At 37.4% G+C, this 27,856-nt stretch overlaps 4 protein-coding genes across 6 annotated transcripts; 2 read left to right on the top strand and 2 right to left on the bottom strand.

Moving 5' to 3' along the window:
* Positions 1-23: 23 nt before the first annotated feature.
* On the bottom strand, positions 24-17,047 carry pibf1 (progesterone immunomodulatory binding factor 1). Of its 2 annotated transcripts, none has more exons than XM_020921250.2 (18): positions 16,511-17,047; positions 16,309-16,409; positions 16,003-16,201; positions 15,811-15,930; positions 15,590-15,723; positions 15,402-15,510; positions 15,205-15,324; positions 15,062-15,123; positions 14,680-14,805; positions 14,498-14,596; positions 10,173-10,338; positions 9,782-9,932; positions 9,590-9,680; positions 8,754-8,856; positions 3,520-3,650; positions 2,198-2,282; positions 1,301-1,453; positions 24-1,018 (listed from the first exon to the last, which is right to left on the bottom strand). In XM_020921250.2, exons 1-18 carry the CDS (start codon positions 16,775-16,777, stop codon positions 965-967), a joined length of 2,271 nt encoding a protein of 756 aa, XP_020776909.1. In that variant the 5' UTR covers positions 16,778-17,047; the 3' UTR covers positions 24-964. The 2 variants fall into 2 exon arrangements, with proteins under 2 accessions (XP_020776909.1, XP_055018519.1); XM_055162544.1 differs by lacking the exon at positions 24-1,018 and adding an exon at positions 1,851-1,909 and having other exon boundaries at positions 1,326-1,453.
* Positions 17,048-17,427: 380 nt separating this feature from the next.
* Positions 17,428-22,147, top strand: dis3 (DIS3 exosome endoribonuclease and 3'-5' exoribonuclease). The gene is made up of 21 exons (XM_020921249.2): positions 17,428-17,772; positions 17,906-18,063; positions 18,137-18,333; positions 18,418-18,491; positions 18,581-18,745; positions 18,834-18,998; positions 19,070-19,183; positions 19,259-19,396; positions 19,470-19,616; positions 19,692-19,808; positions 19,909-20,010; positions 20,086-20,150; positions 20,241-20,325; positions 20,424-20,551; positions 20,617-20,703; positions 20,821-20,977; positions 21,052-21,266; positions 21,334-21,502; positions 21,588-21,746; positions 21,810-21,932; positions 22,002-22,147. The coding sequence occupies exons 1-21, from the start codon at positions 17,554-17,556 to the stop codon at positions 22,068-22,070; spliced, it is 2,853 nt and encodes a 950-aa protein (XP_020776908.2). The 5' UTR covers positions 17,428-17,553; the 3' UTR covers positions 22,071-22,147.
* A 26-nt stretch (positions 22,148-22,173) lies between these two features.
* bora (bora aurora kinase A activator) lies at positions 22,174-25,879 on the bottom strand. Of its 2 annotated transcripts, XM_055162545.1 has the most exons (12): positions 25,755-25,879; positions 25,362-25,516; positions 25,178-25,284; positions 25,049-25,094; positions 24,888-24,966; positions 24,766-24,810; positions 24,623-24,679; positions 23,928-24,202; positions 23,690-23,852; positions 23,058-23,611; positions 22,736-22,876; positions 22,210-22,652 (listed from the first exon to the last, which is right to left on the bottom strand). In XM_055162545.1, the coding sequence occupies exons 2-12, from the start codon at positions 25,509-25,511 to the stop codon at positions 22,632-22,634; spliced, it is 1,638 nt and encodes a 545-aa protein (XP_055018520.1). In that variant the 5' UTR covers positions 25,512-25,516; positions 25,755-25,879; the 3' UTR covers positions 22,210-22,631. The 2 variants fall into 2 exon arrangements, with proteins under 2 accessions (XP_055018521.1, XP_055018520.1); XM_055162546.1 differs by lacking the exons at positions 25,362-25,516; positions 25,755-25,879 and having other exon boundaries at positions 22,174-22,652; positions 25,049-25,089.
* A 39-nt stretch (positions 25,880-25,918) lies between these two features.
* mzt1 (mitotic spindle organizing protein 1) lies at positions 25,919-27,856 on the top strand. The gene is made up of 3 exons (XM_020921546.2): positions 25,919-26,178; positions 26,571-26,716; positions 27,386-27,856. The coding sequence occupies exons 1-3, from the start codon at positions 26,127-26,129 to the stop codon at positions 27,407-27,409; spliced, it is 222 nt and encodes a 73-aa protein (XP_020777205.1). The 5' UTR covers positions 25,919-26,126; the 3' UTR covers positions 27,410-27,856.

Raw genomic sequence — 27,856 nt, 5'->3', positions numbered from 1 at the left:
GAAACACCCATAATTAATAAATGTTAAATGTATATGTTTAATGTCATACAATGGTAACATACTAACATACATGAACATTCACACAGACAGTGGCTCCCTCTTTTCTGCTTCACTCGAGGAAAAACAAAAACTAATTAGCTTCCAGGCAAAGCAAGAACATCTCCATGGAGAAAAGTAGGTGGACCTTCCACCAGAAAAGCTGCATAGCGCATCTTTAAGGACGGTTTCCTAATGGTCACATTTGTCCCATTCTATAGCTACCCTATCCTTTTCCCGTATGCCATTGCGCTTTGGACAACAAAACATAAATTGAGTCATTTCATTGTGAAGTCAGTGGTGTGTAAAATTTCACAGCAGGGTTCCCTTTTATTACCATACAGCTGAAAAAGGACATGGCCAGACCAATACACAGTCAAATTATTTACAAATATCATACTATAAATACACTATACAGCCACATTTTAGTTTTTTTATTTGATGCACCGAATAGAAAGGCTCATGGCTTCATGCAGTGAATCAAAAGTACATAAAAAAATAACTCTGTCAAACTCATTCCTTTCAGTAAATTTGACACTAATAATACTAAGGTGCAAAATACAGAAATGCTGATATGTCTGCTGTTTCTATTCAGAACAGGGATTTGACTTGTGGAAACTAAAATCAGTGATGCTTGGATGGGTTTGTCTGTAGGCCCAAGCGTACTTGCAAATCTGGAAAAGATGAGGTTCTAATGATAGACAGACCTAATAAAAGAGTGGACTGCCAAGAATCAGGAATTCTTTTCTTTGTTAGTGAAGGCTGTGTACCTTGTGAAAAATACTATGACCAATTTATCACAACATTCTCACTTAATAAAAACATAATCACTTAACAGTTAAAATAATGTTTTCTGTTTTATAATGCTAAAATTAAGTTAATAAAAACAAAAATGTATAAAAGGAATCTCATGTCAACACTGCACTGGTCATTTAGGTTTCTGCTTTGTTTTAGCGTACCATCCAGGGGCTTCTTTCTTGGTCTGGAATGAAAATATAAAAAATAATTATTATTTCATAATTTTATGTTTCTAATTTTATTTTATTAAAAGGTCATAGAAATGTCATGTTTAACTGTTCTGTGTTCTTTGTTTCACACGTTAGCTGCGATAGAAACGAATATCATGCAAGCTAATAAAGTGAACAATAAAAAACGATTTATCAACTGCATTGAATGTCCTGCCAAGTGCTGTTTGTCTAAACTTGGTGGAGGCAGGTTCAAGTGCAGTGACTCATGTGAGGGTGTAGTCGAGACAGACACTTACAAAGACTGTAGGTTTGGGTTTGAGGGGTGACTCTTCCTCGGACCTGCTTAAGCCTCTATCTCTGATGCCCGCTTTGTCTGCGCTCAACATGGTTAACTCCTCTTTGTGACCAGACTGCATGCTAATCAGAACCTGCTTCATTACAGCTAACTCCTGTAGAAAAACATCCAAGAAAAATCACATCATCAACTTAACTGCTGAATACTGGATCACACACTTGGAAAGCTAATTAATATGAAAGCCAGAAAATCTATCTACAAAGCTAAAGCCCCACAGTTCAGCTCAAGAAATCCCAGATGAGCTTGACAAGCTCAGGGGTGTGTTGGGGTGGCAGCAGGGCAGAGGACTCTGGTTCTATTTATCAGCCCTGAGGACATGAGCCCCGGCATGTTACACACACACACTCACACACACACACACACACACACACACACACACACACACACACACACACACACACACACCACACACACACACACACACACACACACAACACACAGCATCTCAACCAGCCAGGCTGAGCAACAGCTGTCTGTGACAGGGCACATACTTCAGGCAGCAAACGGCTGGCCCTGGGACTCGCACACAGGCAAAATCTTCAGGGAAACACTGCAACACATGTGCAATAACCCAATGTGGATATTCAAACATGGAATGAAAGACAAGAGATAAGTGGTCCAACTGCAAAAGTTGTGGACATATGCTGTGACATGTTGGTTTTGCCAATTAATCTTTTAATTCTCTAGGCAGGTTCTGCTGGATATACCAGCTTCTCACCATTTAAACAGTCCAAGAGACTGGGCCAGTCAGGGTGCATTAAAAACAGAAACTATAATACTACACAATGCAACAGAAACTGAAGACATTATTACACTGCCAAGACAAGCACATGTGTACCTCTCGGTGGTTGAGGAGTCTCTCCAGATCAGCGGCCATGTTGTTTTTCACCTGTTGCAATGTTGACTTTTCTCTCCTCAAAGAGCTAAGGAAGAGAATATCACAAACACATTTAAACTTATTAACTCAGGTCATTGGTCTGGTAATTTGGTAATTTCACATGGCATGTTTTTGCTTATTTCTCCAACTTAAGCTATGGAAGAGAAACTGCTCCCAGAAAACTTCAGCACTCATGCATTTACAAGTTTACTTATCTGTGTTTATAATCACATCCACTGGTGGACTCAGAAGTACAAATGGTTTATGTAACTTTAAAATAAAAACAATTATTCAGCCTTTCAAAATGTCTTCCTATCAGATTAATAACTCCTTCCTTCCACTGTTCTTACCACAGGCGACTGGAGTACAAGCAGGAGCGTGTAGTCAGGTTCTTAAAAGCAAATCATCTGCAAATCTTAAAATAACAGCTGTGTAGTCATCTAAGATTTAACTGAGCACTCAAGAAAAGGCTATAAACCCATGGGTCTTGTAACCTTAGACACAGGTGCTCATTGTGATTCTGTAAATATTGCATCAGAGCTTTAAAAGTTTAATGCTAGCAACCTCCTCTTATTTACAGTATATAAATGCCTGTTATGACACGCAATTACCTGTTTAAGAAGTATAATGTAAATATTTTGTTCAGAATTGGCTAAAGGAAAACTTTGAAGTATCTGCATTGTAAATCATGACAGTGTATTTTATCACTAGTGGAAGAGTCGGATGGCAAGTTTGAAAAATATGACATTTTAAAAGCTACCTTGCTTGCCTCAGGTGAGGAGAGCAGCAAGAGAAAACCTGCCAAGTGTCAGTTCAAATATTTCTCAGATAAAGTTGGAATGGGAATCAGGAGGGATTTAGGTCAGTATTAAAACAACAGAACTGATTTTATGCATTAAAAACTATAATTGACCACCAGTGTGCTTCTGCTTTTATGCTAGTCTGCTAATTTTATTAGTATTCATTTTCAATCTTTTCATTTAATTTGTTTCACAAATATATTAAACACAATGCCTTCATCTTTTTTTCCACAAACAGGTAACTCAATGGCCAACTACCTTGAACTTTAAAACTTCTCAAATATGCTAAACATTCACTTTGGTCACCCCGTGTTAGATAAGGTGAAAGTAAAGATGCCTCAGGGTGTTCTGCTTGATGATGGGTTAGCTGAATCACCTTACTAATTTTGTTGCGCGTGACAGGATGCCAGTCAAAAACCACTGTCATTTAAGTTCAGTGTTTGCCTATAACAGATTTTTTTTTTTTATCTACAGTGTTCGTACTTGACATCGTCCTCAAGTAACGCTATGCGCTCCTTCAAAGTGCTGATTTGAGCCTCGCGCTGCTTCACCGTCTCGATCAGGTAGCTGTAGGGCTGCTGTGTCTGCTGCAATAGCTGGTTAACTGCCAAAAGCTGAAACATAAATGTACACACAGTAAATAGTAAATAATTACGAGTAATTACATTATATCTCAAATACTAAAAACATGAGCACTCATTACACAATTTAATTACAGCTCAGAATCAGACACACTGTTCTCTCCTCACGTGTCAGAGACGAGGTGTTCTCTTTTCAAGGTGAACGGGCGGGTAGGGAAATTAAATGTAAACTGTCCAAATCCAAATCAGTTTTATTTATACAACACATATGATAAACAGACACTTCAAAACAGTCCAAACTTGTGCACAAAGACTACGTTTGAATGAGGTTTGAGATATAGTGTAAGGCCAGTCCATTTTAGGCTTTAAGTTAAAATAAAACATATTTTGGACACTTTACGAAGTGAAAAAGGCAAGTGTGAGCTGACATTGTTACAATTTCATGTTGTACCTGGAATCATTATTATTATTGCATTTCCAGGAACTGTGTTTTTAATTTTACAGAAAGTGGCAAGTCAGTCTGTACTGGTGTAAATGTAATTGTAATAAAATTAAATGTAGTAATTTTTAGTTAAATGATTTTATGCTGAAACTAAAATTTAAAGTGACCCCAGGAAGAGAAGCTCATGCAGTGTGCTGCTCTCCCTCCCTTGTATGACCAAACTCCAAACCTGGGGAGACAGAGCCTTCTTCATCGGTGCACCCACCCTCTGGAACTCACTACCTTAGCAAACCTATGGCTGTGCTGAACTCACCACCTTCAAAAAACTGCTTAAAACCCATCTATTTAGAACCACTTTTAATGTCCAAGTTGCTTTTAAGTCATGCCAATATTTTGTCTCATTACCTTGTTTTTTTGTTATTTTTTAATATGTATTCTTATGTATTTTAATTTATATTCTTTGTACAATGTCTTTGAGTGTTTAGAAAAGCGGCATGTATTATTATTATTATCAACATTAATATTAATAATAATAATATATGCTAATTAATATATGTTATCGAAACAAACAATATGCCAAAAACAAACAAAAAAAGAAGTTAATTAATTTAATTTAATCATTTATACAAAAGCAGACCAAAAAAGCTACAATCAAAGTAATGTGGTCTTGTTTTTTGCAGCACAACTGTAAGCTAGTTCAAATTAATTAAAATATGGAAAAGGTTTGGCTCAAGATGAAGCATCAGCGGTAGCGAGAAACCCCTGAAGAAATTAAAAACAACTTACATACCATAATTTTAACATAATTTAATCCAAAAACAATTTGAGGCCTATATGGCAAAGTTTAACTGGCGTTACCTTTAAATGTCTTTTAAAGATAAAATTAAAATAATTACACTATAGAGTAGAAAGTAGACAATAATTACAGGTCTACATATTATAATTGCAAACACTTGAGTAATTATTTATAACTGCAATTTATGTTTACATTTTTTTTCCCACAACTGGTTCACAACCAAATGTCTTGACTCTATCTGAGTTTGGTTGGATAGATCATTACATTAAAATAAGTTTGTATGTATTATAGAATTTAATTAATGTAAATAGGCAGGTAATAGCTTCTTTTAATTGAAATGTGATAAATCTAAAAATTCATTAGTAAATATAGACTAATTACACATTACTGACTTCTTGTGAGGTTTAAGGCACGTTATGATGTTGTTATCCTATCAAAAACCTGTTTCATTCACACATGTTTGAGTAACCATTTATTTTTATTCTGTCTACATCTCCATCTTGTGATGTCATGAAGTGGTAGTTTTCCTTATCTGAAATTATCCAAATGATTCTAGTAAAGATGCATGGAGTTTAAAAACACAGTGGAGCATTTCCTGTATTACCATATGATATCACAAGGTGGAGTGTTATCTGTTTGAGAGAAGAACTCAGCCTAAATATGCAGGAATTGTGTATTAAATGAAACAAACCACAACTCCAGGCATGTTCTTGATGAGGAAACAACATTGTAACATAAATGTGAAAATATCGTAACACAGGCTCTTTGACATTCTATATAAAGAATGATTTATATGTACAAATTTGGCTCCATGGTGAGCTAATTTAATAACAATTTATATTTTGTTTACGTGAGACACCTGTATAGTTGCACAACATCTTGTTTTAGAATCAATGGACAAAATATAAAAAGAGCATGTTACACATTAATCCCATTTTACAGCTATAAAGCCAGTGCACACTGTTGGGTGGGAGCTGCAGGACAATAGTTAGTCAGAATATCTGTGTGGGTGGTTAAGCGGTTAACACCCATGGCCTATGTGAATGGGACATATGATTTTTCACTCCTTTTCTTTTCATACTCTATGAATCATGAAGAATTCAGATAAATGCCAGTCAATCACAGCTGACAGTTGAATACCCGGCTTATAAGGACTTAAATATGACTAGCTTTTCCTTTTCTCATTGCACAATCACTGCTGCACTGTAGTAGTAGCAGGGCCAAGCAAACACAGTGGCTGCCTGAACTGCCAGTCATTCAACCTGAAATCTTACTGGTAGATTTTCACACGAGTAGCGTACATGTGACTAATGGATGACAAAAAAAAAAAAAAAAAAAAAAAAAAAAAAGGAACTCACTGTTAATATTTAAGTCAGCTGATTTTTTAAAGTTTGCTCAGATTAATTAAAGTCTGACAGATTTTATCATTCTCAAATTTTGACTTAAAGGTGTACTATATAACTTTTTCATTGAAACAAAAAGGGTCACCTGTTTGTTTCTATGTTATTCTTCCACCTGGAATGTTCCACAGCATGACATTAAACAGCTATACCTTACATTCATTAAATTAAAGGTGGTTTTAAAGCTCAAAAATATCTAAAAAACAGGGATTCTGACAGTGAGCGGGGTCGTTTCTCCTCAGATCTGACCTGTAACTTGGTCTAGTTTGGCTATGAGGATGAAATGTTTAATACCATAATTTGAAACATTCCAAAGCAGTAACATCTCCATACAGAAAAGCATTTGATGGACCCTCCACCAGAAAAGTTACACAATGCACCATTAACTTGGTGATATGATAACAGCTACTATAAATATATAGTTTTACACCAATCAAGAAGCAATTTGAGATGAAAAGTTGAAAAATATGTTAAAAATTACAGGAAGTAGAGAGTCCAGACAAACTGAGGTGAGGTACATTTCTGATACTTTAAACATGATTTCGACAAAATAAAGGCACTGGCAGATTTTCACACGAGTAGCGTACATGTGACTTGTATGGAGAAGAAAAAAAGAAAAGGAACTCACTGCTAAAATTAAAGTCAATGCACATGGTATGCTGACAAAAGGCTTAGTGATTGGTGTAAGCTAGCAGTTGGATGATTGAAGAGATGGTCGTCACGGTTTCTGGCACTGTTTCGCCTGTGTCAACAAGTGTGACAAGTACTGAGAAGCCAACCTGTCTTCTGTCTCATGTAAAGCTCTCACTGTCTGCAGGCTACTCCTAACAAACTGTCAATTCTGTGAAAAGCCCTGGCTTGCTTTATTGTTCAACAGACAAAGCATCCATGGCTGGTGATTCCTGTAGCAATAACTCCTCAAGCATCTCTAATGGGGTGTTCACAAACTGTACAAACACAAAATTACATAACAAAAAAGAAGCGCTGATTTTTATTTCTTTTTTTCTTTTTTTTTCTTGGTATTGTATCTAAAGGGTACGATACATACTTGAAGCATCTCCAGATGTTGTATGAGAAGGTGGGTGGCTCGTGATGGAGAATCGCTATGACTCATTAAAGGTACACTACATAACTTATCCGGTGCAAGTCTAGCACCTGGTTGTGTCCATGGAGATATATACGACGGAGATATTTTTATAACTTATTTTCCATTTTCTTTTTACTTGTACATATGCATTTATATAATTATGCTTTATTTGACACCAGTCTCTTGCTATTTTTTGCACTTATTTAGAATTCCTTATTACCATTTATATTTTTCACCCTTTGTTATTATAATATATTCTGATTGTGTCAGCTACTGTGTCCAAGTAATTTCCCTTGTGTGTCAGTAAAGTTTGTCTGAGTCTACGTTCCCTGAAATTTACCACAGTATGACATTAAACTTGCTTATTATTTAATTAACGGTTTTTACAATAAAACTATACCTTGAAAAATTATGTGTTCTGCTGTACACCAGTCCACCTCTCCACAAACCAGACCTGTTAACTGGCATGGTGCTTGTTTCCATGGAAATAAATTTGTTTAATATCATAGTGTGAGAAATTCCAGCCAAAGCAACATCATCTCCATGATGGTTGACCCTGCTCTATGCACCTTTAATAAATAAATCATTATAACTTTAATAAAGGCTGGGAAATAACTGTAATTTATGTTTCTAAAATTGTGGATAAAAATGGTTGCTCAAATGAGTCATGCAATATTTTAGCTTAACTACAAGGTATTACCAGTCAGTGTACTCGTGTCACTTCCAAACCTGGAGAAATGTCATCTGGTAGAAAGCCAATGGCAGAATATTGAAATAAGAATGAGGTGTAAATTTTAGACTTAAAGCAGGATGATACACAGAATGTTTAGTATGTGTTATAGGACCTACAGTTAGGTCAGTCATGATAACTAATTTTGAAGTACTATATATTGCTGAATTAATATAAGATGATGAACAATAATATTGAAACCAAACATAAAGCAGATTTAGACCCCAATATGAGTCTAAATGTGTAATATTGTAAAAAAAACAAACAAACAAACAAAAAAACAAGCTGCACCACTTACAAGGTTTGTTTGTATAAACTATAATAATATAATATAATATTCTATAATGAGTTAAAGAAGTTCGTAATTCAACCTTCTACAGCTCAAATATTATTGTAGTAACGAAAAAAAAAATCCCACTAGTACATAGAAAAATTCGACACGCGACACGATAAATATTGAACCCCAAAAAAGATTGTTCCATGTAACATATGCTAAACGATAAGTCAACATAGTAATTATTGTGACAGGCTATTACTATTATTATTATTACTACTATTATAATAATAATAATTATTATTATTATTGAAAGCACAGAATGCAAACTTGCTTCCATCCATGGTTGATATTAACATGTGAACACCATCTCCCATGTCCCTGTGTGTGTGTAAGTGTGTGTGTACCTCTTGAGATACTTGTCCAGCCTGTGCCTTGTTTGCATCGAGCTCTCTCCTCAGTGCTGTGTTCTGTCTCTCAAGCTGTAGCACCCTCCGGGCTAGGTGAACGCTACAAGAAGAAAAAAAAAAAAAAAAAAAAAAGCACCCATGGAATTTCCAAAACACCATAACATCAACAAGAGCACACTAATTCTTCACTCTTGTTTCCATAATATTAATGTTTGTTTGCCTGTTTGGCACCACACGGTTATGTATACTCCTCCACAAGATAGGTTTATGTTCATGGGAAAAACTTGGCCTGTCACAATAATTGCTATATTGACTGTTTAATACATGAAAGCTGGAAGAATAATTTTTGGGACTCAGTATTTATCATGTATATGTTTTCTTGCAAAGGTGGGGAGATTTTTGCCATTTTTCTGAACTATAAGATTTGAGATATAGAGGGTAGAATAAATAACTTCTATACCTGATTATTGGTTCATTATGCACTGGTACGCTCATGGCTTTTACTTATACAATGTACTATATATATATAGTAGTTTAAATATTATCGTTTTTTGTGGTATTTGTCTGTAGCAATATATTGTGCATCAAAATGTGTTATTGTGACAGGCCTAGGGAAAACACTACTACATATATTCTATAGAAAACATTTATATTTTTATATACTTAGATGCCATGGGTCATCTGGTAGTATGGGTGTCTTTCCCAGGGACACAACAACAGTATACGCTGGAGGAAAGGTTCAAACTATAAATCAATGTTACAAATTACAGTTTATACAAACAGATATTTTCAGTATCCTCCAATGGCATAGTTAAAATAAAATAAAAATGTACCTTTGTTTTAGCCTTCTTTTTGCTGTTGTGGGGACATTGGCACCATAGCCATAGGAAAACAACACTCTCTCAGCCTCTTCTTCATTTTCAACTAGAAACACAAGCGCAATTCATACACTTAAATGGTTATTTTTTGTAATGTCATTACCTGTTCCCTTTGTAACGATGTGTAATGAAACAGTGAATGCATACTCTCAGCTGCCTGCATGGTGACCTGGTCCAGCTCCTGCTCCAGCCGCTCGTAGGTCTCCAGCTTCGAGGCCTGTTCTGCCGTCTGCGCCTGGAGTTCAGTCACCCGCTTCTCCGAGCTCGTCTGCAGCCGGTAAAACTCCTGAGTCAGGACCTGCCCAGTGAGAGACATACAGTTACAAGGGCAAACATTTTTGGAAACTTTCATTGTTTTAGATTATTGAGATACTAGAGTAATAATTTGTAATTTTCTTGGGTGTTATTACGATTACAAAATGTTATTATGGCATGTTATTACTGTAAAAAACGCTAATCAATGCCTAGTTAATAAGCAGATATCAAGGCTGTGTTATGACCTTAATGACCACAATTACTGTAGTAAAGCATGTGGTACCTCCAGTTTCTTCTGCAATTTCTCACACTCCACTTGGCACTGGGCCAAGGCTTTGGCTGTCTCCTCTTTGACCATCTCGGCACGCTCAGCCTCGAAGCTGTGAAGTTTGGCTTGATTGGACAGCTCTGCCACTCGATTGTCAGTTCCTAGCTGCAACTGTCTGAACCTGGACAGATCATAACAAAGCAGAAGCTCAATAAATATTAAGAAAATACGGATAATGTTAAACCTCCCAGGGCCAGTGACAGTTATAGATGATTTTATCTCTTGAGAAAGCCCAGTCTTCAACTTTACAAAACCTAAACTCAGCTCTAGGCCCTGGTTAGGCTCAGGCTTGTTCCGCGGTTTCCAATAAATGCTGCAACGTTTTTTTTCAAACACATGAAATTAGTTTTTGTGGTTAATTGCATGCCAAAAAAACTAGGAAGTGATAATCGGGTGTACATTGCGCAATGAACAATTTATGAGTTTGATGTATTTAGTGACACCTAACAGCTTGATGAGTCCATAGAGTCACAGAGCAGGAAAGCAAAGTCTTAAATCTTTTTTAATGATGCTCATAGCAATGTTTGTTCATGTGCAACTTCAGATCACTGGTTTGGCAGTTAGAAAACCATGCTCATGCTCAGGAATTAAGTAATTAAACATAAAAGCATTACATCAGAATACAGAGGCAAACACATAAAGGGACGATTCTCAGAAAGAAAGGAATGAGAATTCCCCACACAAAAACAGACCCGACTAACAGCAGCATTTTAGCATAAGTGGCCTCAGTTACCCTAGACAAAGTACAACGCAACCTGCACATGTAGATGTAATGTCACTTGTGAGAATGAAAGGTTTTACAGTCACACAAACATAAAAACACTATGAAAAGCATGTACAACTTTAAAGCCCTGTCACAGACTGCGTTTCACACATAGAACATAAAGCGCCTAGTTTGAATTCAGTGCAACATACTAGAAATACTTCTCTATACTCACATTAAAGTGAGTCTATCAATAATTGAAGCATTTCTGAAATTAACAAGCCAAATTATTCATGATCTCCTGGTCGTCCTCAGGCAGCTCTCAGACATGCGAACAAACAGATACACACACTCTGTGGAGCTGATTCTTGGCTGGATAATATTAATAACTCGATTACAGCTGACCTGATAGGATTTCATCATCCATAGAGCGCAGTCCTAAGCTGTGTGCTCACGGTGATAGACATGTGCACATGGGCCACACTTCAGACCCTCTGTTATTAACGGGGGCTCCATCCTCGGTCCTCAAACAAACTATAGCGTTAACACTTAGACTCTGAAAAAACTCATTAGTAGCTCATTAGCTTAGTAGCTTATATTAGTGGAGAGCTCTGTACCAATTTCTTATAACTCCTTGTGCTTTACTGTCCTGCAAAAAAAATCTCTTCATGAAATTGTTTGAATTCTTAAAAGTGTATTATGTAACTTTTTGGTTGGGGGTTTGTCACCTGTTTGTTTCTATGGATATGTCATCACTTGGCTTTGAATGTTCCACAGTATGACATTAAACAGCTCTACTTTAGTCACAGGTGGTTTTATAGCTAGGAATTCTGACTGTGAGTGTAGTTCTCTTTCCACAGATCTGACCTGTAACTTGTCTAGTTTTGTCTCCATGAACATAGAAAGGTTTAATACCATACTGTGAAACATTCCAGACAAAGTAATAATGTCTCTATGGAGAGAAGCAGAAGACGGACCTTCCACCACAAAATTTACACAATGCACCTTTAACTTGGTGGGAGTATAACTACAGAAAATATACATTTTACTTTTACACCAATCAAGAAGCAATTTGAGATGAAAAGCTGAAAAATATGTTGAAAATTACAAGAAGTAGAGAGTCCAAACATACTGATGACACTGATCACACTAGGGAGAATTCTATTCAAAAGTGAGGTGCATTTTACGTAGAAGAAATTTAACAATTTACAGTTCAAAAGTCTTCTCAACAAAGCCCTGACATTAATTCTGTCTTTTATTTGGTGGAATAATCTGACGCCATTTCAGGCTTGTCCACTTCATTCTTTACCCCAAAAATAGGGAGCTACTCGGGGTTAGGGGTTAAGGGCTTGTGGCTGGCATCTGTCGTTGCTGGCTTGTGATGCGACACAGAGCTGGAATGTGATCGCGGCAGAGAGAGAGTGGAAGGGAGAGTGTGTCAGCCTGGAAAGACCAACAGCTGGTGGTTTGGATCTGGAGAAATGACCGGCATGTCAAGTGAGTAGTAGTAACTCAGTGCAGCTACATACTACTGCTGACTGTGGGGGCACACACAAAACATGACTGAAAATACTGTAGGATTTTCATATAAAATTGCTACCAGTGATGGGGAGAATACTTTGAAAATGTGTTTCGTTACAGAATACCTCCATTAAGATGTATTTTGTTATGTATGCCACTGCATGGGCCAATCAGAGTACTGTATTCTGAATACTTAGAATATATTTACATCGAGTTACATGTAAATTACAGGGTAAAAGACGCAATGTAGTATTAAAAACAGCATTATATTTGTTTTGTTGTTTGTTCTGCATTTCCTTTCACAAACTGGAGAAGGAAAAACTATTCATGCTATATTTTGCTGTTTTTCTCACTGATTCTGTCCAGTTTGAAGCCTAAATTACATGATCAAATACTGTAATTCCTTTGATTTTAGGAAAGTAACTGTACTCTGAATACTACCAAATGAAAAAGTAACTGCACCATAATACAGTTACTCAGGATTAGTATTCAGAAATATGTATTCTCGGTACATGCATTCAGTTACTTCTCAGCACTGATTGCTATGTGGTACAATATATAAATCATATAACTATAATGAAATCAGTGTTACTTATAAAAGCAAAACAGAGTAAGTTCAAGATGGTAAAAGGTATTCTAAAATTGGGTGTATCCAGAGAAAGTTTAGCTTTTAATATTTCTGCTGCAATTTTTATGCAAGAGGTGAAACTTGTTTCAATAGAGTGACCCAGAGGCACGTTTTCAGGCAGTGTTCAGTCCAGACAATGAGCCTGGAGCATGGACAAGAAACTTTGACAGCTCTAAACTTTTCACATTTTAACTGTCTCAATCTATTTCAATTTACCATGTTTTTTCAATTGGGATCAATAAAAGGATTTCTTTACACCGAGCCAGTGGGGTCACTGGCACCAGCAGGTTGCAAACAAACCTTTAACCCCTCCCTTAACCTCTGACCCCTCAGCAATCCTCCATCTCATTCATTCCAACAGAGTAAAGGAAGCAAAATCACAGTTACCACAATGTATTTCTACTTTCTAAGCAGTACAAAAAAATTAAAACACAGACATCTGTAGGATAAATTAAATACATCAGAATGAACCATACAGTTAGACTTATATATAATTAAGTGGGATATATTGGGTCTGTAGTTCAGAGATAATTTAAGGAGTACAAAAAAAAGTGGAAGAAAAAAACACATGGAAGAGACTGAGCAAATAGTTTTACTTAATAACCGGAAAAGATTGAGGGTTAAGACAGGTGAAGTTCCCATTACTTTGATAACTATCTCAACTGTACCAGGAACTGATCCTTTTAAAAAGCTAACAATTAGTTTCACAGAATGAAGAGGTGATCTAAATGCCCAGGAGTGTATGCATTTGGGTCACTGTAAATGACCAGCACCTCTTGTGACAAGGTGTCCTTTTCAGAAATTTTGGTCTTCACACTTCAAAGCAAGGTATGCAGTGAATACACGTTAAACAGGAAATCTCTCCTGGGGCCATTCACCATTATCTAGATAATGATTACAGACTCAGATTAGGTCAATATCATATGGAAACCTCATGCTGTTCATTTTTATATGAACTAAAGAGGCACAAGAAGTCCTGTTGGAGCTATGCAAGTGTGTTGACAAGTGTTTGATTCTATATTTATTCCGTTATGACTGTTATGTGGAATATGGCAGAAATTTGCTTCAGTAGGCACTTAAGGGGAGCTCTGACTATGATGTACGCTAGGCAAGTTAAAATCTGTTATATGGAAAATTCAAGAACAGAATTGTCACATTTTGAAATATTACATTTTACAAGCATCTACTTTAGTTAGTTTACTTGTTATATAGAATTTGTCCAAATAACATTGCTTCTACTCTGTAACAGTTTAAGGTGTCAAAATTAATCATTACACAATTAAGTGTTCTTTATTTTTATATTTCAATCATAATATATAAACATATTAGATACATAACCATAACTTAGGCTCCTGAATCTGTCATTGTGGTATGTAAACTAAATTAAGAAGATGTATGTGGCATTTTATTGTAATAAACAAAACTCACTGTTCCAGCAGCTGGTCGTATCTAGACTGGGTATCCCTCTCAGCTGCCATCGCTCTGTCTCTCTCCAGCACTGCTATATCCCTGGCTTCACGCAAGTTCCTATTTAAAACATAGAATACAAAATGTAATGTAAAATGTAAATGTAAAAAAATTATGAAACTGTAAATATTTGTGTGTGTTACCTGTTCTCGCGTTCATACATCTCCCTGGAGGCTCTCTGTAGACTGTCCATTTCCTGTCCAGTTTTATGTCTGATGTTCTCCAGCTCTTCTCTCAACCTGGCCTCATATTCAGATTTGTAATGGTCTCTAAAACAGATAAATACACACATTAGGTAGGTAAGTACAATGTAATATCACAATAGTAATGTCTTAATATTGCTTCAAAACAGCTGCAGCAAGTTCGGAATTAAGAATCTAAAATTTTTATTCCACTGGAATCTAAAATAGTTTTATTTCAACCAGTTACCTTATTATTAGCATATTTAACCTTATTATTATTCTTTTTTTAAATTATGTGTTTTTGTTTTTGTGGAGTGAAAGTTGTAAGAGTTTGATGTCAAACCTGGATGTCACATATTTCTCGTAGGCCTCCTCTCTGGCCTTTTTGGAGTCTTCCAATTGTACCTAGGGTTTACAGTGACATGTTAGAATATATTATATAGTGACACTGTGTAATTGTTGATGTTGTATTTGTATGATAAAAACCTGAAGCCTCTCCAGGCGGTCCTCCTCATGTGCACACCGGACACTCAGCTCCATGTTCTGTCTGTGTAAGTACTCCTTATCCTTCTGTAACAGGGTCACTGACTGCTGCAATGTTGCCACCTGCAGGAAAACAAAAGTAAGGCAGAAAATAAGATCATAATAAGAATTATAAAAAACAGTATCATTGAGTGTAGTACCTCTTTGCTGAGTGTGTCCCTCTCTCGGTTAAGAGCAGTATGTATTAAGTCAAGGCTCTCATATCTCCTCTTCAACTCGTTCAACTCTACATCTAAGTGGTCACGCTCACTAAAATAGAGCACTGATTGATTAATTATTTTTAATGATTACATAAAACACAACAAATCTATTTAGAAGATTCACACACCGTCTAATGGTGGGATAGTTCTCCCTGCGGTAGTCTCCTTCCTGTATTAGTTGTTTTGTGTCAGCCAAATCCAGGGTCAGTTTTTGGCACCTGATCTCCAGCTCTGCTCGGAGACGTCGTTCCTCCTCATAGCTCTAAATGCACCCACAAACAACTTAAGCATGAGTGTGGGCGATGCATAAGATTTCAGTCACGTGGAGTAATTAAATAACATATGCTACCTCCATCAATGACTTCATCTGGGTTCGATGTACCTCGAGTTCCTCACTTAAACAGCCATTTTTTAAAGTGAGCTGTGTTACCTGAGTGCGCAGAGGATTCACCACTTCATAGAAAAGCACCTAAAGCACAGTGTGGTTATATTGGTGGAGGTTTTAAAAGGGTGATGTTATTTGGCTGGATATTGATCTTACAGAAACATATTCCTGTATGGTCAGTTTGTCTTCAGGTAAATCCTTTAGTTCCTCGTATCTGTCCTGGGAGATATCCAGATTTCTTAGAGAGCGGCGCAGTTCTCCAGCTTTGTCACACAGCTGTCTGTTGGTTTCCTCCAGCTGCTTCTGCCTCAGCATGATGGTGTCCATCTCCTGCTTACGCAGCGCCTGCTGCTTCCTGAGCAACAATGCCACATTGTCTCTACATGCAGTGTCACTATTCACAATAACATACTAGAGCATTAGGAGTGATTTATTATTTTAACAATTTAATAGTAATATTACTTGTTTTCCTCTTGAGCAAGTTTCAGCTGACTGTCCAACCTAAGGGCCAACACTTGCTTCTGATGTAAAGCATCGTTGAGTCTCTCCTCCAAATCTTCAACCTGGAAAATCAAAACAACGTCTATAAAATTGGTGCTACGGGTAACGGGAAAGTGATAAAAGGGTTTTCCCCTTTGATCACTTGTTGTTATGGTTTGCGTACCTTAGTCATGTGGTCAGCCTTCATGTTATCCAGAAGCAGGTTTTTCTGGGACAGCTCTATTTTGAGCAACTGGAGGCTGTGCAGCAGCTCCTTCCTCTCCAGTAACTGACGGGTCACCCTCTGAGAGCCGTCCCGGAGCTCGTCGGAGGAGGACACCTCCTCGGCGGTGGGGACGGTGGTCTCCAGGCTGATGTCCTCCGACTCGAGGTCCAACGAGCTGGACACATTTGCTCCTTTTGGTTTTAGGTGATGCTTCTTCGGCGGCATCTTGAACCTTTTATCCCAAGTCTGCTACTTTACACAATTAGATGTAGTTTCAATTCAGGCTGGTTCTGCACGCGTCAATAAAACAAGACGTGCATTTTGGTAGTTTATACGTTGTTGTTATTAAACCGTTAACTTTGAATGTGAACAGTCGGAAAGCGGAGAAAATCTGTCTCCAAACCTCAACTACGCTGCCAAACACAGAACGTTGGCAAGAGGTGTTTGAGGGTCCCGCTTCCAGTGTCCATAGCCCGCCGCTGTCGCCTTCTCAATGGGCGGTGGTGGAGTGAACATTTTACGTAGGGCGCCCCCGTTGAAATGGGCCCGTACTGCATATAACCCGTTCTCACAACCACAGTCTCTCCTTGTTATATGAAATGACAGTGTCATGTAGGTTGGACTCCCTGTCGCAAGGTGGCAGTGTAAAATGATACATTTTTAACCCTGCAGGAAAAAATGGCCAACCATAAACTATTCCGTGGTGACTGAATGTTCGTTTAGGACTACACACACACACATATATATATGCTTTTCATAATACAATGAACATATTTGTAGTTATTAAATCGAATGTCTGTTTAAAGCATATGCTGAGTATAATTGTGCAGATGCACTGTGATCGGAATCGGAAGCTTTCTTTTTAACTCCGGAAAAGTATGTGGTCGGCCCACGCGACTCGTTCATAGTTTACACATGCACAGATTCCTGCTAACGCTGTAAACTGGCACATGTAGGGGAAACAATTGTAATATTTCATTTTTTAAGATTTGGGTGTTAACATGTTGAAGTCTAAAACATTCGTAAAGAAGACGCGGTCAGGTGGGGTGGTGAAAATAGTGCGTGAACATTATTTGAGAGACGATATTTGGTGTGGTAGTGAGATATGTTCCGAGTGCAAACAGGAGACCACAGTGCTTCAGAGGGATGCTCGCATTGAGAGCAATCTGTGCACCTACCCACACTATTTTATTCCTGACACCAATGTGGTTCTGCATCAGGTAAGGGCATGTAAAGAAGAAAAGGGTAGAGCAAGACATTTTTACTCAACTGAGAGTACTGAGTAAATGTAACAGCGCAGCATCATCTCACTTATCTAATTATAAATATTATCTGTTACATTTTGTTTTGCAGATTGATGTGTTGGAGGATCCTATTATCCGTAATGTCATCATACTACAGACTGTTCTCCAAGAGGTCCGTCACCGTAGTGCACCTATCTATAAGAGGGTTAAAGACATGTTACATGAGAAAGAGAAGCATTTTTACACGTTTACTAATGAACATCACAGGTACACACAACTCGCATCATATAGGCTACTATTTGCATGCCAGCCTAAATTCCAATTTTCCAAATGTCTCCAGAGAGACATTTACTGAACGTGAACCAGGAGAGAGTGCAAACGACCGCAATGACAGGGCGATACGTGTTGCTGCAAAATGGTACAGTGAACACCTGAAGACCTTCAAGTCTACTTCTGATGGACTGGAGGTGGTACTCCTCACAAATGACCAGGGTAACAAGCAAAAGGCTGAAGAAATTGGACTGATAGTTTTTAAATGTAAGTTGTTTTGTTAAACAATGATTTATTTAAAATATATGTACCCTATGCATATACCAATATCGTATAATTACTATTATGCAGGTGAAGAGTACATTAAGAGTCTTATTGCAAATCCCGAGCTTGTAGATCACTTGGCATTGACTAATGATGAAAAGGTAAACAATTGTTAAGTCAGTTTAATCACAAAATTATATTTATCTGTCATTTCTCTGGTATTAATTAATTATATTTTTTGTCTTTCAAGAATGAAATCTCAAAGAAAGTATTATTCCCAGAGCATCTTCCACTGTCCAAGGTCCATGCAGGCATCAAGGCTGGTACTTTCCTTCAAGGAACCTATCGGGCCAGTAGGGACAACTACCTGGAGGGAACAGTGTTTGTCCATGGAGAGGGTGAAGAAAGTACTGAGGTACGGCTGTGAAAAGGGCATTATCATTCATTCATTCATTCATTCATATGATTGTTTATACCTACTTGAATATTACATTTGCTTATAGGTTCTTATCCAGGGCCTTACAAACCTAAACAGAGCAGTGCACCAAGATGTGGTTGCTGTGCAGCTATTGCCACGGGACAAGTGGGTGGCTCCTTCTTCAATAGTGCTTCAAGATGAAGGCATGGCAAAGGATGATGCTGGTGAAGAGGAGGATGAAGAAAAAGCAGTATGTTTTCTTGCTGATTACAAGCCTACTTTGAGATTCAGTCATTTTTAATCACAGACCCTTTTAAATAGTTGAAAACATCAGCAGCTGAAGCAGCCAAAAAAACAACTGGGAAAGTAGTGGGGATCATCAAAAGAAGCTGGAGACCTTTCTGTGGGATGCTTAATGTTTCTCAGATAAAAGAGGTAAAAAAACCACACACATTTAAACTACCTACTATGTTGCATACTATGTGGATAACATTCTTTGTTTTATTATAGTCAACAAGGCATCTTTTCACTCCTGCTGACAGACGTATTCCACGTATTCGTATAGAAACCCGTCAGGCATCCACTCTGGCTGGGCAGAGAATCATGGTTGCCATTGATGGCTGGCCCAAAGACTCCAGATATCCAAATGTAAACTATTTTCCTTTACATCCTCTAAATTGTGCCATTGTGTCATTGGGGCTTAAAATTGTTTTGGTGCTAGGGTCACTTTGTGCGCAGCCTGGGTGGTGCAGGTGAAAAGGAAACTGAGGAAGAAGTGCTATTGCTGGAACATGATGTACCACACCAGGCCTTTTCCCAAGCTGTGCTCAGTTTTCTTCCCAAGATGCCATGGTCCATCACTCCAGAAGTAGGCACAGTTCCAGCAAGCTAATTGTGTTGATTCCTAGGCTGATAATTGTTTTCTCTAATATTTATATGGCAGGACGAAGCAAAGAGAGAAGACCTAAGACAGCTGACTGTGTGCAGTGTGGACCCACCTGGATGTACTGATATTGATGATGCTCTTCACTGCAGAGAACTGGACAATGGAAACTTGGAGGTGTAAACACAAACACAATGCTTTTGGTCTGGTTGACATGGATAAAATAATTATTACTCAAAAGATTTCTTTTCATCTATTCTTGGCCGCGTGCATTTAGGTTGGTGTCCATATTGCTGATGTCAGCCACTTCATCAGACCTGGCAATGCTCTTGATCAAGAAGCAGCCAACAGAGGGACGACTGTCTACCTGTGTGGAAAGGTAGGAGCATCACGTAAATCACGTCATCATGTAAAGTAATATTATTGAAATATAATACTGCTGCTTTTTCAACAGAGAATTGATATGGTTCCTGAGTTACTGAGCTCAAATCTGTGTTCTTTGCGCTCCAATGTTGAAAGGTAAGGATTTGACCAAAGCTTCCAGTCTCTTCCAGTCTCCAGTGGTGTAACCTGTCCTAAAACTAATCATTTTTATTCATATGATTCTAGGTTGGCATTTTCTTGCATATGGGAAATTAACCATAATGCTGAAATAATAAAGACACACTTTACAAAAAGTATTATTAACTCCAAGGTAAAGCGTGCATTTACATTTATTGTAAATTTAAGTGTAAAATTATATATTAGCAAATAACTGAATATGTACTTGAGTTAACTGTTCAAACTTCCCAGGCATCTTTGACATATGCAGAGGCCCAGATGAGGATCGATGATACAACTATGAATGATGACATAACACAGAGTCTGCGGGGTCTCAACAAACTTGCCAAAATTTTGAAGAGACGAAGAATAGAGAATGGGTAAGCATAAATATATCAGTATCATATAACAATCGTTATGCCTTTTTAATCCTTTTTTTTTTAAGGGCACTAACTCTGTCATCCTTGGAAGTTCGTTTCCACATAGACAGTGAAACTCATGATCCTATTGACCTTCAGACTAAAGAACTAATGTTAGTGTCTTTTGATAAACTATCATTTTTTTATTCAGCCATTTGTTGCATTTCGTTTATACCGTTTAACTTTATGTAACCATGTCTTCTTCTTTTACTGGTTCATGTTCTCATTAGGGAAACCAACTCAATGGTAGAGGAATTTATGTTGTTGGCTAATATTTCTGTTGCCCAAAAGATCTATGATGAGTTTCCAGAGTGTGCGTTGCTAAGGAAACATCCAGCACCCCCACCTTCAAACTATGACATTCTCATAAAGGCTGCCAAGTCAAAAGTAAGCTAGCCTTGTTTGCATTGGAGCACAGGAGCAGACTAATTTATTTTATGTTTTATAATACATTTTTACAGAATGTAGAGATCCACACAGATTCAGCAAAGGCACTGGCAGACTCCCTTGATGTAGCCCAAGTGGACAGCTTTCCATACTTCAATACTCTGTTGCGAATCTTGGCTACCCGGTGCATGATGCAGGCGGTCTACTTCTGCTCTGGCATGGACAGTGATTTCCATCACTATGGTCTTGCTTCACCAATCTACACACACTTTACATCCCCTATCAGAAGGTAATGTATAAAAGCAAAATCTGTTGGGTGATATTTCTTTGATAACAGTCATATTCTCCACACAAAGGTACTCTGATATTATAGTGCACCGCCTTCTTGCTGTGGCTATTGGTGCAGACAGCACCTATTCAGATCTAATGGATAAGCACAAGCAGTCTGCTCTGTGCAACAACCTCAATTACAGGCACAAAATGGCTCAATATGCACAGAGGGCCTCGGTGGCTTTCCACACACAGGTAACAATGATCACCATATATTCACATTGGACAGCATGAATACATAAAAACGTTTTTTCTTAAATGCATCCATTTCCTTTTTTAGCTGTTCTTCAAAACCCGAGGTGTATTAAATGAGGAGGGCTTTGTTTTGTTTGTGAGGAAAAATGCCATCATTGTACTCATCCCCAAGTTTGGTTTGGAGGGAACTGTTTTCTTTGAGAATAAAGACAAAACAGGGCCAAGCCTTGTTTATGATGAAGAGGTAAGAACGGTCAATGAGTTTAAATGTAATGTTTAGGAGAAATAATGTAAGACCTCTTTTTAGGGCCCCAGTTTGACAGTGCTGCAGCATACATTTCACATTTTCGATAAGGTCAAAGTCACAATCAGTCTTGATGCATCCAATATCCAGCACCAGAAGATTCGAATGGCACTGCTAGAGCCTGTGGTATGTTGAAACGACTTTAATGAATGTTAAGAACTTAAATTGGTTATAATCAAGTTCTACTTCCACTAGATTCCTGGCGTGAGTGTTCCAGCTGAAGATCTGGAGCCCCCATCAAAGAAATCTAAAATTGATCACTAGATTAAAAAAGATGAATACTTCTATTTTTATATGGTGATGTATTTGCAGATGTTTTAGATTAAAAGAAAAAACTAAGATTTGTAGTAGTGCTGTTTTCTGACTTTTACAACATACAAGGTTCTGCTGTAAGTTCCAACAATAAAACTTAAGTTTCTTTAATTTTGACAATTATTCAGCCCACAGTAAAGTACAAATTTATAAAATGGCTCATTCAGCATTTGATTCAAGTGGCATGATTTACTTGCTATACTGGAATAAATAAACTTTCAAAAAGGTTAAGAACAATACTCGGATTTTAGCAATTCTTAAACAATTCAACAGTATGAGGACATTTTATAAAATCATGATAAAATATATAAAATATAAATACATTCTAATTTAGATTATCAATTCAAAATTAATGCCACAGCAAGATACCATATTCAAGTTTTTTAAACCCATTACAGTAGAATAATTGTGTAAACAGTTAAGTTTAAGTAAAAAAAAACTTCTGATGTTTAAAAAAAAAAAAAAATCTTGTTTTTCCACTGAAGTCTGCTCTGACAATTGTCATTAAAAATCTCAATGATAAGGGTAAAACATCTGCAGAAACAAGAAAACCATCAGAATTGGAAGACAGAAAATTATTTTTTTTTTAAAATGAGGACTAGCCAAACTGAACTTACCTTTGGTTTAGTGTGTCTTGTAAGTTGAAAGGTATCTTCTGACATATTTGATGTGAAAGACTCTTTGCCATTGCACTCTGAACCAAGTCCATCTATTAGACTGCCAGCGCCAGCTGAAGTAGTGTTGTAACCGCTGTCCACCTACAATAGAATAATAAATTCAACCCCTGCATATAGTGTTGTCAGAACTGCTACCCAGAGTCTTGTAATCCAGTCTTTTGCAAGTGTAAAGCTATGGTTGGTAAAGCCAGTCCATCTAAAAATATTATAGCATCCTAAACTTAGAAATTAAATTAATTAATTTTTTTTTTTTTTAACCAACCTGCATGCTTGACTCGTAGCGTATGCTGCTTCCCTCTGCCAAAAGGGACATAAACATTTGAGAGCTCTCTCCTGCAGACACATTTCCCATTCGAGAGCTGGTTAGTCGCACTCCTGGCCCTTCAGGTTCATGTTCCTCATCCTCTAATCTCCCCTCAATGTCTTTTCCTCCAACTTCTTCCATTGTCATAGGCTTTACATTTATCTCATTAATTGCTTTGGTGTCTTGAAAACCAGGCATCCGAGGAGACACTGGATCCAAATCCATTGAGGGTAGTGGCTGGAGGTCCTCAAGCTCTTGGCCGTCCTGGAGTCTTGGATTGAGAATAGGAGATATTGGAGGAGGTGAGGCCCAAAATCCAACACTATTCCTTAGTTTGGATCTGGAATAGTTTTTGAGCTCATGGTAGTTGAGCTGATGTGGGGAACAGCTACGAATAGGGGAACAGCTACGAATAGGGGAACATCCCTCAACAAATGGGCTCTCAATGCACGAAGTAATGTCACCATCCAGAGGAGCATTTAGTGGGGTCAAACTTGTTGGTGGCTTGTTTTCTGCAACAAGAAAGAAAAAAATTTTGATTGCCAGTGTTTACATTCAGTGTTTGCAAGATGGACAAAAGTATGAATTACTTGTAGCTATGGGTGTGCAAGAAGCTTGTGCAAAGATAGGGGAAATGATGGGTGACACAAGGCGAGCTGGAGACGATCTGTCAGGTAAAACAGGACTATTCATGCTACCAAGACTGCAGTCCCGGAAACGGCCATTCTGGATTGGGCTAGATGAAAACTGACCCTACAAAAAGCAAGTTCACAACTTTTAGAAACGGAACTCACAAAACACTGGTTGAATATCACTGTAGCTTTCTACCGTAGAGGGAGTTGCCGTAGGAATGCCACAAGACAAAGGGGAAGAGAAAATGGAGGAAGCAGTTTCTCTTTCTGGGATGTGCAAGTTCTCTGTAGCTCCGTCTATGCCGTCTGCTTGTAGTCTGGGTTGCTCTGGAAGGCCTCTTACAGGACTTGGAGGCGTGGAGCTATCTGACCCACTCCCTTGGCCATCAAGGAAAAGTTTTCGCCTCAAAGATGAGGAACTAAGGCTCTCCTGTACAGCATCACTTGGCTCTTCATATCGGTAGTATTCCCCTGTGGAGAATAAATCTGCATTAGATTTGTTAATTACAAAAACACTGGACATGATGGCCCTAGTATAATTTAGTGTTTTGATTCTCAAGACCAATCAGAAAGCAGAATGAGCATCACATGAGCCTCTTGCTTGGGTTGCCAGTTTTAATGCTAAAATCCACTTGGTTTTAACCTAAAAGCCTCTTGCAAATCTGAATTCTAACTACCCAGTACCTGCAGCCAATTATCTGTGTAATCTGTGCTGATCAGGTTCTGATCTTTCACATGAGACGTCTCATGAAGAATGAGAAAAGCATGTATGTATTCTCTACATGCAGGCACTGGCAACCCAGGTGTAACTTATAACTTGTTTTTTAATCACCAACCAATCTGAGCGCAGGCTACATACAGAAATCTTGTTGCAACTGTCAGGTGACTCACCAAGTACTTTTTCCAAATCAAAGGCCAGTGGCAACGAGAGCATTGTCTGACAACCAACTAGGGAAAAAAAATATAATAAAAAAAAAAAAGTCTGTAACCAAGGAAGAGTTAAAAATTGATGACATATCCTGATGTATACGAACCAGATATCTTCCCCAGGTTTTCAGCTATCAATGGAGACACAGTACCTTCAAACATAATAATGGAATGAGCACTTATTCTATTAGCCCACAGTAGGTGATGTAGAATATTGAAACAAACCTACTTTTCTTACAGACAGGACCAACTTTACGGGATTCTGATGCAGCCCAGGGTGAGGGGACAATGGATCCTTTGGTGAAAAACTGAAAAAAGGAATGAAAATTTTAATAAACATATAGTATATAAAACCTTTAAATTAATGAAAAGGTGCAACTATAAACATACATGGTCAATGGCATTTTGACACTTTTGTTCCATGTCTGAATCTGTTCTAAAAGGAGAATTATGAACAAAAACATAAAACATATAAAATTATAAACTGTTTATAATAAATTTGACAGTGTTTTGACATACCTTGTTTGGCTGAGATAGAAAGACTGTCGTTGAATTTCCTCTTGGTCTATATGAACAGGAAAAAGACTGGCCATTTCTTCAATAGACCAGGTAAATTTTGGAGGAGTCTAGAAAAGAGGCAGAAAATAGAACCATTAACTACAAGTTTGCCAGAGAATAATGTCCAGAGTGTGCTCATACTTACTGCTTTACAGGTTTTAGATTTAAACACAGATGGACTGGGTACAAGAGGCTCTCGAAGATGGTGGTAGTCATTTGGGCTTTCAAAAGGATTTCTAATTGAGGGTCTTCCCGGAGTCTCTGGTGTGATATGTACCTCAACATGATCCCCCATTTCAGCTAATGTAAAAAAAAAAAAAAAAAGTTTAAATGTATAAAAACAAACAACACCTTAATCCAAATGAACAGTTGTTTGGCTGCCTTGTTTGGCTGGAGGTTTGACTTGACGACGCACTTAGGCGTAGGTAATGGTTAAAAATTTACGTTAAGCTACATACATTCAGCAAATCAACCATGCAAACTGTATATTTTGACAATAGCAATCTCATTTGTTGTAAGTAGAGTAGTTTATACTTACACTGAGCTGGTGAGGAATTAAAACACTAGTCACAGAAAGAGCCAGAACAGCAGCAAAGCAAACGTTCAATTCAATTTCGCCTACAGCACATATCAGCCAATCAAATCAATGCAAGAAAACCTGTGTGAGCCAATCAGAACTGACGCACAATGTCACACGTCACATCCGGCGCATGGCTAGTGGTTTGTGTTTAGCAGCTAAATGGTTTGCTATCAACATAACAGATAGTCTGTTAAGCATTCATTTGTAAAATGACGTTTAGCAATATTACAGACATATGGTAAAGCTACTAAAGCAAGCAGACTGCACGTGACTTACGATTTTCCCCGTTTCTAAGTCATCTTTAGATACAGCTAACATACAGCTTCTGCAATGGCAAGTGCAGCCAACGCCAACCTGAACGCAGTACGAGAGACCATGGAAGGTAAGCATACTTACAATACTTTTGTGTACTTATGTTTAAAATGTACACATTTCAAAAGATATGGAAGAATACAAAAAAGTAGAACAAAGTGTAAGAACGTTGTTACATTCTGCTATTGTCAAAATGTCTTAATGCCATGTTTCTTCTACACAAGAGGGAGGAACTGAGTAATAATTTTACTCAAGAATAAATTTTGTTATTTGAAAATAAACAGTATTGGCCACGGTATAGCACAATATTTTTTTTCTAATATAAATGTACCCAAGTAATAGATGAATAATGCTACCCATCTCAACTTAAAAATATGATAATGTAACAGGTGGTAGATCCTTGATAACAGGTAATGCTTCATGTCACAATTAATATCAGTTATGTTTTCTTATTCCTTACAGTGTTACTGGAGATATCCAGGCTGCTAAACACCGGTTTGGACATGGAGTCTCTCTCCATCTGTGTTCGTCTATGTGAACAGGGTATTAACCCAGAAGCGCTGTCCTCAGTGATCAAAGAACTGCGGAAAGCTTCAGAGTCCCTAAAGGTGAATGAATGCTGCATAAGATATAGGTTTATAAAAACAAAGTTTGTGTTGCATTATGGTCAGATTTTATTATAAGAAAGAAGACCTCAGGGAACACCTCTATACTGAACTACATTTTTTACAATATATATTTTTTATCTGTTACATTTTATCTTCTAATCTTTGCCTTTTCTTTGCCCTTTGCTGTATTTTCCTCTGTAAAATGTCTTTTGCACTGCTGTGAAAGATCAGAAAGAAAATGTATTGCTCACATCAGTGTCACATTCCTTTTCAATAGTCTGACAGCTCTAGAAATAAAATTTGACGATTCAAATGATAAGATTCTAGGGCTGCAATTAACAATTTTTTGCTAATTGATTAATCCAGCAATTATTCCTTCGATTATTCAGTTAGTTGACAAGTCAAAAAGACTGAATTTAATGGTTATTTGATTACTGAACTGGTTGACCGCTATTTAAATAATCGATTAGTTGCAATTGTTTGATTAACTTGTTGCACCCTTTTTGTGTCAAGACCTTCCCACACCTTCCAGTGTGAATGGGTGAATTATTTTTGATGTATAAAGTGACAAGATTCATTATAGATAGAAAATCATATGGAAAGATGTTGTAAAAATGTTAGGGGAATGGTATTGCTATTGGCATTAATTATTATAATGTTATGTTTTAGACTTCAGAAAATGGCACAAGCTGAAGAAAGGAAGAGATGGCTTCTGGTCCTGAATGGAACTTGTGTGTTAAAGACATCAGCCAATCATGCTTTTTTTTTGTTTTGTTTTTTTTGAGTAAAATCCTTTGTCTTCTCTTAGATGAACAGGATTTACTTGACACATTTTTATAGATGTTGCATTACATTTTGCCCCTAACTTTTCATTTTAAGTTATACATTTCCTTTGTTTAATTTGACTTTAAACGTGTTGAATATTCTGTTGTTTTACTGTAAAATTAAAAACATAACAGCAAATGCCCACAAGATGGTGCTGTTTCATTCTTTCTGTGCCAAGCGTTTTCAAAAAAATGTGCCTGTTATGATATACTTTTAACAATTATAAATTATACTTATAATGGGATCTCATTCAAGACTGATCAGTAAAGCAGTACCTAATGTAATGGCAAAAGAGAAATACATTTTTATTTATTA

Source organism: Boleophthalmus pectinirostris, unplaced genomic scaffold, assembly GCF_026225935.1.
Source record: "Boleophthalmus pectinirostris isolate CB_2022bp ecotype Guang Dong unplaced genomic scaffold, ASM2622593v1 HiC_scaffold_5, whole genome shotgun sequence".
NCBI lineage: Eukaryota > Metazoa > Chordata > Actinopteri > Gobiiformes > Gobiidae > Boleophthalmus > Boleophthalmus pectinirostris.
Note: the sequence above shows the minus strand (reverse complement) of the source record. Positions and strands in the feature narration are given on the sequence as shown.

Bases quoted from the DNA above. Each gene is read 5' to 3' on its own strand.
- pibf1 (XM_020921250.2), bottom strand. From the start codon at position 16,777: ATGCCGCCGAAGAAGCATCACCTAAAACCAAAAGGAGCAAATGTGTCC. The intron at 16,202-16,308 runs GTAATATTACTA...ATTGTTGCTCAG, and splicing joins CTTGCTCAAGAGGAAAACAA to GAAGCAGCAGGCGCTGCGTA. The intron at 15,124-15,204 runs GTTTTTATCATA...TGTAAACCCTAG, and splicing joins ACCGCCTGGAGAGGCTTCAG to GTACAATTGGAAGACTCCAA.
- dis3 (XM_020921249.2), top strand. From the start codon at position 17,554: ATGTTGAAGTCTAAAACATTCGTAAAGAAGACGCGGTCAGGTGGGGTG. The intron at 19,617-19,691 runs GTAGGCACAGTT...TTTATATGGCAG, and splicing joins CATGGTCCATCACTCCAGAA to GACGAAGCAAAGAGAGAAGA. The intron at 20,978-21,051 runs GTAAGCTAGCCT...ACATTTTTACAG, and splicing joins TAAAGGCTGCCAAGTCAAAA to AATGTAGAGATCCACACAGA.
- bora (XM_055162545.1), bottom strand. From the start codon at position 25,511: ATGGGGGATCATGTTGAGGTACATATCACACCAGAGACTCCGGGAAGA. The intron at 24,811-24,887 runs GTAGGTTTGTTT...TTATGTTTGAAG, and splicing joins TGGTCCTGTCTGTAAGAAAA to GTACTGTGTCTCCATTGATA. The intron at 23,853-23,927 runs GTAGAAAGCTAC...TGCTTTTTGTAG, and splicing joins CTACGGCAACTCCCTCTACG to GGTCAGTTTTCATCTAGCCC.
- mzt1 (XM_020921546.2), top strand. From the start codon at position 26,127: ATGGCAAGTGCAGCCAACGCCAACCTGAACGCAGTACGAGAGACCATG. The intron at 26,179-26,570 runs GTAAGCATACTT...TATTCCTTACAG, and splicing joins AGTACGAGAGACCATGGAAG to TGTTACTGGAGATATCCAGG. The intron at 26,717-27,385 runs GTGAATGAATGC...GTTATGTTTTAG, and splicing joins AAGCTTCAGAGTCCCTAAAG to ACTTCAGAAAATGGCACAAG.